The sequence below is a fragment of the Syngnathus typhle genome, linkage group LG13 (genome assembly GCF_033458585.1).
Source record: "Syngnathus typhle isolate RoL2023-S1 ecotype Sweden linkage group LG13, RoL_Styp_1.0, whole genome shotgun sequence".
Classification (NCBI taxonomy): domain Eukaryota; kingdom Metazoa; phylum Chordata; class Actinopteri; order Syngnathiformes; family Syngnathidae; genus Syngnathus; species Syngnathus typhle.
Genome location: NC_083750.1, coordinates 12,589,295 through 12,598,342, shown reverse-complemented (window position 1 = coordinate 12,598,342; position 9,048 = coordinate 12,589,295). Strand labels below are relative to the sequence as shown.

General features: G+C 49.4%; 1 protein-coding gene across 6 annotated transcripts; it reads right to left on the bottom strand.

Moving 5' to 3' along the window:
- Positions 1 to 2,962: 2,962 nt before the first annotated feature.
- On the bottom strand, positions 2,963 to 8,848 carry si:dkeyp-68b7.12 (rho GTPase-activating protein 30). 6 transcript variants are annotated; one of them, XM_061296164.1, is made up of 13 exons: positions 8,658 to 8,848; positions 8,541 to 8,602; positions 7,796 to 8,009; positions 7,625 to 7,727; positions 7,420 to 7,564; positions 7,239 to 7,321; positions 6,872 to 7,179; positions 6,661 to 6,814; positions 6,476 to 6,573; positions 6,247 to 6,318; positions 5,429 to 6,037; positions 5,223 to 5,353; positions 2,963 to 4,903 (listed from the first exon to the last, which is right to left on the bottom strand). In XM_061296164.1, exons 3-13 carry the CDS (start codon positions 7,881 to 7,883, stop codon positions 3,146 to 3,148), a joined length of 3,549 nt encoding a protein of 1,182 aa, XP_061152148.1. In that variant the 5' UTR covers positions 7,884 to 8,009; positions 8,541 to 8,602; positions 8,658 to 8,848; the 3' UTR covers positions 2,963 to 3,145. The 6 variants fall into 6 exon arrangements, with proteins under 6 accessions (XP_061152148.1, XP_061152149.1, XP_061152151.1 ...); XM_061296165.1 differs by having other exon boundaries at positions 8,546 to 8,602; XM_061296167.1 differs by lacking the exon at positions 8,541 to 8,602 and having other exon boundaries at positions 6,872 to 6,990; positions 7,072 to 7,179; positions 8,658 to 8,847.
- Positions 8,849 to 9,048: the final 200 nt, after the last annotated feature.

Here is a 9,048-nt window from a genome sequence, read left to right as displayed (position 1 = left end):
TTGTCTGCATTCCGTGTGTCGGCTGGCATAGCGGCAACGCTGGCTGTCTGTCAATCACTCATGAATCTTCGCGAACGAACCTGAAGGTGGCGGTATACCTAATGGAGTGTCTGTGTGACGTCACAGATCAACCAGCCAATCAGAAGGTGGGGGTGAGGGCGGGTGTGGCACTTTTCACTTTCAGTTAAGCTTTGGCCATGATTTTTCCCTAATAAAGTGGCCTGTTATTAGGTCCACTTGAAAATGATGGTGTACCTAATGGAGTGTCTGTGTGACGTCACAGATCAACCAGCCAATCAGAAGGTGGGGGTGAGGGCGGGTGTGGCACTTTTCACTTTCAGTTAAGCTTTGGCCATGATTTTTCCCTAATGAACTGGCCTGTGATTAAGTACACCTAAAAATGGCGGTGTACCTAATGGAGTGTCCAAATGACGTCACAAATCAAACAGCCAATCAGAAATAGGAAAATATCATGGTCAAAGGTCACAGGTGTCGACCTCCAGTCCTTGAGGGGCCGCGTTCCAATATGTTTCCCAAGTGACCCTCGTTAAGCGCACCTGCGTGAAAACTTTTAGCCACTTTCACGTTCTGCAGGGGCTAAAACTTTTCCCGCAGGTGCGCTTAACGAGGGAATCACACAGACACTCCATTAGGTACACCACCATTTTCAAGTGTACCTAATAACAGGCCACTTTATTAGGGAAATATCATGGTCAAAGGTCACAGGTGTCAAGCTCTAGTCCTCGGGGCCGCGTTCCAACATGTTTCCCAAGTGACCCTCGTTAAGCGCACCTGCGTGAAAACTTTTAGCCTCTTTCACGTTCTGCAGGAGCTAAAAGTTTTCCCGCAGGTGCGCTTAACGAGGGAATCACACGGGCACTCCATTAGGTACACCGCCATTTTCAAGTGTACCTAATAACAGGCCACTTTATTAGGGAAATATCATGGTCAAAGGTCACAGGTGTCAAGCTCTAGTCCTCAGGGCCGCGTTCCAACATGTTTTCCAAGTGACCCTCGTTAAGCGCACCTGCGTGAAAACTTTTAGCTCCTGCAGAACGTGAAAGTGGCTAAAACTTTTCACGCAGGTGCGCTTAACGAGGGGATCTTGGAAAACATGTTGGAACGCGGCCCTGTGACCTTTGACCATGATATTTTCCTATTTCTGATTGGCTGTTTGGTTTGTGACGTCACTTGGACACTCCATTAGGTACACCGCCATTTTTAGGTGTACCTAATCACAGGCCAGTTCATTAGGGAAAAATCATGGCCAAAGCTTAACTGAAAGTGAAAAGTGCCACACCCGCCCTCACCCCCACTTTCTGATTGGCTGTTGGATCTGTGACGTCACACAGACACTCCATTAGGTACACCACCAGTTTCAAGTGTACCTAATAACAGGCCACTTTATTAGGGAAAAATCATGGCCAAAGCTTAACTGAAAGTGAAAAGTGCCACACCCGCCCTCACCCCCACTTTCTGATTGGCTGTTGGATCTGTGACGTCACACAGACACTCCATTAGGTACACCGCCAATTTCAAGTGGACCTAATAACAGGCCACTTTATTAGGGAAATATCATGGTCAAAGGTCACAGGTGTCAAGCTCTAGTCCTCAGGGCCGCGTTCCAACATGTTTTCCAAGTGACCCTCGTTAAGCGCACCTGCGTGAAAACTTTTAGCTCCTGCAGAACGTGAAAGTGGCTAAAACTTTTCCCGCAGGTGCGCTTAACGAGGGAATCACACGGACACTCCATTAGGTACACCGCCATTTTCAAGTGTACCTAATAACAGGCCACTTTATTAGGGAAATATGGTCAAAGGTCACAGGTGTCAAGCTCTAGTCCTCGGGGCCGCGTTCCAACATGTTTTCCAAGTGACCCTCGTTAAGCGCACCTGCGTGAAAACTTTTAGCTCCTGCAGAACGTGAAAGTGGCTAAAAGTTTTCACGCAGGTGCGCTTAACGAGGGAATCTTGGAAAACATGTTGGAACGCGGCCCTGTGACCTTTGACCATGATATTTTCCTATTTCTGATTGGCTGTTTGATTTGTGACGTCACTTGGACACTCCATTAGGTACACCGCCATTTTTAGGTGAAAAGTGCCACACCCGCCCTCACCTCCTGATTGGCTGGTTGATCTGTGACGTCACACGGACACTCGTTTAGGTACACCACCAGTTTCAAGTGTACCTAATAACTTGATGCATTTTTTGTACGTGTCAAGAATGCGTATTTGACTACTTGCTCTTTATTTTGAGGGACACAAACACATATACATATTGTCATATCATCTCCCCGTTGTTGCATAACGGAGGGCGCATCCCTTCATGCAATAAAGTTAGCTGTTAAGCTTGGAGAAAACGTGCATAAAAGTGCTGTTTCACTGAATGGTTCTTTCTTTCCTTGGGAAATCGTCAATCGACATGCTGGCTTCCATAGTCGAGGCATGGGAAGGAAAGCCGTTCATTCGTTGGCGAACGGGAAAGTCCGGATTCGTTCCCTCACTCATCCGTTCTCGCGCTCAACTGGAAATCACTCACAGATCCGTTCAGTTAGTGAACGGAAAATGCAAGGAAGAGTAGCGCTGGCATTGCCACAGCTAATGGGGATCCTAAATAAAAACAAACAAACAAATCACAACTCGTTCGTGAACGGGAAGTGACGTCACTTTCTTCTTCGTTTTGCTTTACGGGGAGGTGGCAGCAGCTTCCAAGTGCATTACTGACACCTACTGGCTGAGGTCATATGAACTGAAAGAAAAAAAACCGAATCAATTTTGGAAGTGATTCGTTCACTCTCGGGCCAACACGACATCATTACCATCCCTCGATCCGTCAAGATAGGGCTTGGACAGCTGGATTTGAAGCAGGCCGCCTCCTATTTCAAGAAGTCCACCCCAACCAACACACCCAACTTACCCACTCTGCTGGCTGAGCCACAATCAACACACACAAGTCCGGTACATTTAATCTGTTGGGAAAGTTCAGTTCACACATTTTAATTTGTTCAGTTCACAGTTGCAAAAATGAAAAGCTCATTGTCACCCCCCCAGGGGTTATGCTCTGCCATTTTGAATGACTTTAGAATGAATGACGAGCCTTAAAACCATCCCAATACTGGTGGTTGCCATTGTTGCTCACATAAGCCCTAGTTGGCATCGTCGCTCCCATTCTTTTCTCGCCTCATGATGGCTTTGGCAACAGCTTCGTCGAAGCACATGCTGAGAGGGCTGTTCCGCGAAGCGTCCCTGCCGCAGGTGGCACCCGCATCGTCGGGCGCGTCGCCATCTCTCCTCTCTCGCTGCTGCTGCTGCTGCTGCTGCTGTCGCAGGCTCCGGGTTGCTAATTTGCAGTGTTGGGGTTTGGGCGGCACCACCGGCACCGCTTTCACTTGGTAAACTTTGGTCAGTTTGGAAATGACCAGCTTCCTTCCAACTCCTCGCTCCTCTAACCTCACACCTTCTGTGGACTCGGGAACATGGGCCCTGAGCTCTTTCAGACTTGGTGTCACCGTGGCTTCCTCACAAATGGGTTTGTCTTCTTTGGGCACGCACATTTCTGCAACTGCTCCTTTGTGTCCTTGCTCATCACAGCTCACGCCTCTGGACTGCAGAACCATGGACACATCTGTAAAATGTGATGGTGTCACTTCTTCACAAATGCCAAATTTGTCTGTGGCTGCTGACATCTCCATAACGGCTCCCTCTTTGTCTTTTTCTTGGTTTTCAATCATCCCGTCATTCTCTCTTAGACTTGGCGTGACCGTCACTTTCTCGAGGATGGCTTTGTCTTCATTGGGTAGCTGCACTTCCATCACTTTTTCACACCTCTCTGGTCCTCCCTTGTCAGAATTCCCCCCACCTGCAGACTCGTCAGCCCTGTCCCCTTTCAGAGATGCCTCTCCGATGGATTTGTCTTCTTTGTGCATGAACTCTACCACAAGTTGGTCACATCTGGCTGGGAAATGGACCTTTCCCGCAGTTGTTTCCAGCTCGTCGGTCCCTGGGCTCTCGCTGACCTCCACAGTCTTTCCTTCTTCATTCTCGATCAGTTGGCACACGACCTCCTCCAGCTCGTCCCAGACCTCTGCGTGGATCTCGTCCGTAGCCAAGACATCCTCCAAATTTGGTACCTCGCCATCATCTGTTGACATCGTTTCAGGATTCACATCCTCAGTCCTTTGACTTTCATCTCCATCATCCTGAAGCTCCTCTGTAGCTTCCTGGGAAACGTCTAGGAACTCCTCCACTGGGCATGTTTCTTTCTTCGTACTACACTCAAAGGTAGAGAGATAATGGGCTTCTCCTTCATCTTCCCTTCTTCCATTGTCAACATCATCATCTTCGTTGGCCTTAACAACTGAAATGTGCTCTTGCAAGTCCACGCAGTAGTGGATTTGCTCTTCACTTTGTGGTATCATCTCTTCTAATCCGTCCAGGTCATCCTGGCTCTGATCGTTTGTGGGATTATATTGGTTTGCCTCACCCCATCGCTCTACTGGAGCACTCTCATCCTCTGGTTCAAGGTCACACAGGTGGCTTAGGAAGAAGTCCGCGGGGAGGCTCTTAACAAACAAGCTGCTGTCTTCGTCACTGCTGTAGTAGTTGGCCGTGTCGTCGTCGTCTCCTGCGTCGTCACAGCGACATTCTCCAGGTTCATACGCAGGCGAGGTCATGCGAGGCAAGCTGAGGGACTTTGCGTTGCGCTCGTTGACGCCGCGCGGCCGCTGGAGCTCCGGTCGGCTTTGAAGGTTTGTCTCGGAGCTCACACTCAGCCTGGCGTCGGCTTCGTTGGCGTGATGACACGGTTCCTCTGCGAGTTCATACTCGTCGTCAGAGTGTCCGGGAGGTTCCACGGAGAATACGTTGGCTTGGGAAGCGCAGTCCGACAGAAAGTGGAGAGGAATCTGTAAAGACAAGGAAGTTTGAACTTAAGTATTCCTGAGGAGATACACCCTGCATTGGTCAGCAGCCAGTCCATAGTTCAGCTAACAAGTCTCAAAAGTGAGGCGAGGCTACATTTGTAAGAGTCAGCCAAGTTTCGAAATGGAACTACAGTGTCATGTGTTTTGATCTGAGGCTGAAGCAAGATAAAACACTCAAGTGAACCTTTTCAAATAGTCGTGTACTTCCACCATGACCACGCACAAGAACATTGGACTTTCAATGTGAGCCACTCGTGTACAGTCAAACAACAACAACAACAACAACAACAACAACAACTACCTGATCGGAGTAGCTGCAATCCATGTGATCCAGAAATTCAAAGCTGTCTTCAACATAGCCCGCCAGCTCTTGGTCATCCTCGGTTGAATCGAGGACGCCAGAAGAGTCCAAAACATTGGCCGATGGCACTCCTTGCATTTGCGCAATTGAGAAAATGAAAGAAAGATCAGAGGCCAGTCGGAGTGCGTTGTGATATTGGACATTACCTTCGGAGACATCCTGTTGACAAACATCCTCATCTGCTTTGTAACTCGTACGCTTGCTTTCTTTTGCTGCTGGCTCCGAGCTACAGTCTTTCCCAAGTGCTTCTTTGTTCTCGTCTTCTTCTTCCTTGTCAACTGGGTTCTTTGTCTTGTCGTCATCCAGGATGATTTCCTTCCTGTGTGTTCCCTCTTTGCTCTCTTCCCTCACTTCCACTGGCATTTCCATTTTTCCACTGTCCTGACCTCCGTCCTTCCCCTTGCCACGGTGGACCACACGGCCAGTCCCACCTCCCTGTAGAAGGCCCAAAGCCAAGTTGGAAGTGATGTGCAGCGGCACCGTGACCAAAGTGGGCCCAGTGATGTGCATGGCCGCTCTCCGACCGGCCTTCGCTGACAGTCCCGGCGATCTGGATTGGACAGAGTCGCCTTGCGCGCCACCCGAGCCTTCGGGGTCGACAGTCGTGTAGGTGCCCTGAGTGCCCCCGCTCACGAGTCCCGTCCCCCTGCGGTAGGTCACGGCGTATTCGCTCCCGCCTAACGGGCTAGGCGACGCTGCATGTTCGAAGACGGACATTTTGGCCGAGCGAGTTGTCTGCAGAGGACGTGTCGAATCTGGAATAAAAGGAACAATAAGACACGTTGAAGTTAGTGAATCCCTCCCTCCCTCAGCTAGATGATGGAAGAAAAGTGAAATCAGAGTTCAGTGTCTTGCTAAAGGACAATTCAACATGGCCACCCGATGGAACCAACCTTCATGTTGGGAGACTAAAACTGGACCACTGAGCCACACGCCGTGATCGTGACGGCGAAAAGAGCAGTACCTTCATTTGAATACGTCGAAACGCTGAGGGAATCCATGCTTCGGGCTGGACGTAACACCGGCTTGTCCTTCTCTAGACACCAAAAATGCAGAATTATAGTGACAGTCCATTGATTTCTGACATCTTCTTCTTTCCAAATAAAGTGTGAGAGAGCAAACAAAGAATGAGGCACTCAACACAAGCGAGCCACAATTAAAAGAAGTGCCTTGGCACTACTCAAGATCCATACCTTTGGTCGAGTGTTTGTGCCGTCGTCTCGGGTCGTGGAAGCGACTGCCGATATTGAAAATGGATATCCACTTCCTTCCTTTGAAGGAGCCCTTCTTCCTGAGGTACACAACAACCCAAATGAGATCTTTCCAATTCCGGAGCAGTTCTCAGACATCTTGGAGAAAACGCCCTTAGTCGACTCACTTATCGGTGGTGCCTTCGATGATGGCGTGGTAAGGTCTCGTCGGAATCGGGCCATCCCCTGGACTGATGTGAGGCCGAGTCTCGAAGAGGGCTTCCTCCTGGCCGCTGACGGCCGTCGGGGAAGGAAGAGACTTTCTCCTGTTGTGCGCCATAGCTGAAAGAAGCAAATTGTTAAGTTCTGCGCAGGCTTGAGAGTTTGTGTTGTGTTTACTTGGCTCAGGAAACAGCTCCGGGACATGTGTGAGGATGAACTCCACTACAATGGACTGGACCCTGACCTCCATGAAGGCGGCGGTGCCGTTGAAACCGGCCAGCTCGATGTCCTTTGACCTTAAAGAGCAGATTTGACAGATTATCCATTCAATCTCAAGTCTCATTGTAGAAGCTGAAGACGTCGTGTGGCGTCCACACCGGAGCAGATTGGGCGCCCAGACAATGGCCAAGTTCCTAGCGTGCATGTTGGTCTCTGACGAGTACGAGGCCATTTTGACCAGGTGGCGCATCAGAAATTCCAAAGTTCTGAAGGGAGTAAAACATTCAGACGCAGTCGGTAGGAGTGAAAAAGTTGAAAAGCAAACCTGTAATGCGGCGGCGGAAGTTCCTTCAGGACATCTCGGATTTTCACCAGCCGCTCGTCCTCCAGATGGATGGCCACGGCCTCCTGGAGCAAGTAGAAGGACGGAGACGTTTTTGGCTCGAATCTCGTGCGGTCATCATTTTGATTTTGGAAAGGAAATGACGGATCAGCCGCTACTCAACGGCAAACTTGTCGTAAAGTTGGTAGGTGAGCAGTGGGTTGGGCAGCTCCCGGAAGTACGCTTTGCACAGGGAGCTGACGCAGTGGATGTCTTGCAGGTACACTTCCTTGCTGAGGTCCGGGGTCCCGTCGCCCTCAAACTCGCTCCTGGCAAAAAAGGGTCACACGTGTGCTGTGTTCACACGGCGGGGTGGAAAAAAAACTCACCTGAGCTTCTGGATGTTGGAGGAAACACCTGACAACCTGTAGATTCCGTCCACTACGCCGTGTTCCTCGACAAACTGGCAGCAGCACCTCAACACTTGAGGGACTGCAGAAGAAAACCTTTGTGAAAATTGGGAATGGAAGTGGGTTTTTTTTTTGGGGTCTAGAACTTACTCTCCTGAGCAGTGGCATTCAGGTGCTCCAGAAGATCACAAGCAAATACTTTCTCTTTGCTGGCCCCTTTTCTCCGGACTCTCCTCATGGCTTCTCAATGGTTGTGTTCCCAGCGCCGGTCCAGCCCAGTTTTGGACTGGATGCGACCTGACCTTCCAGCAAATTGAGGCCTTGTCCTCAGTGCAGGGACATGGTGCTTTGGATCCACTTGACTCTAGCAAAGTACAAATTTGGAATGGAATCATTTTCTATTCACAAGCAACACAATTGAATTTTCAAAGAGGTCGACGCTTGATTTTTCTGGCAAGAGTCCAGCTCAAAAATGTCAATCCAAATAATATAGAGATTCCTATTTTTGGTACAAATCTTGAAAAACATCACAACCTGTGTTTTGTACAAGTGAAAAATGTGCTGATTTTCTTCCCTCTCTCCAAAATGGTTACATTGAAGCGGGATCCATCGGGGTCTCTCCCTGGGCCAAAAAAAGCTTGAGCTAGCATTGTGCATGTGCGGTTCACCACTTCCCTCCCTAAAAGTGATGCACTTGATTTATTTGCAAACGGCCGCACCCATGCCTCCCTGACACAAAACCAACCAATTGGTGTCTTTTGGACCCGACCGAGTCCTTCAAAGCAAACAAAAGCGAAGCTCAGCTACTTGACTTGTGCGAACACTTTTCTGCCAATTTCACGGATGCCAGCAAGCCTGTGTGTCGATGTAGCGGAAGTGTGGAAAAACCTGTCACCTCACATCTGCCGTGGCCGTACGTATTCTCCCGACACCTGCCACCTTCACTCCGTCCGGGGCCTAAGAACATTGACGCTTGTATTTTCGAAAAAGTGACGGAAAATGACTGTCCTACCTTCACTCTGCATCTGCCCACACGCAAAGCGCAAATGACGCAAGAAAACCACCAAACTTCCCCTGTTCACTTCCTGAACGCCGCCTCGGCTGCAAAGTCTTCTGATTGGCCCAGAGACTCGGCTGCCGCCGCTTCTTCTTCACGGCGTCCGGTTCCCTTCCGCAGATGTTTCGAGATACTTGCACAATTTCCAAGTTGGCTTCCAGCCGGAGTTTATTGACACTGAAATGAAACTCAAGGAGAATCTGTTATTTGAAAAACAAACCCCCCCCCCCCAAAAAAACGGTATCTGCTTTTTGACCAGAGGACTTTTTGTAATACAAATATTTGAAAAAAAGTTTCAAACCAGGGTTAGATGTTGACAGTTTGCTACGGCTGTAAAGCTTGCAAT

Coding starts and splice junctions, on each gene's coding strand:
- si:dkeyp-68b7.12 (XM_061296164.1), bottom strand. CDS start 7,883: ATGAGGAGAGTCCGGAGAAAAGGGGCCAGCAAAGAGAAAGTATTTGCT. Junction 7,180..7,238: donor CTTCCGCCGCCGCATTACAG/GTTTGCTTTTCA, acceptor TACTCCCTTCAG/AACTTTGGAATTTCTGATGC. Junction 6,319..6,475: donor GCACAAACACTCGACCAAAG/GTATGGATCTTG, acceptor TTTGGTGTCTAG/AGAAGGACAAGCCGGTGTTA.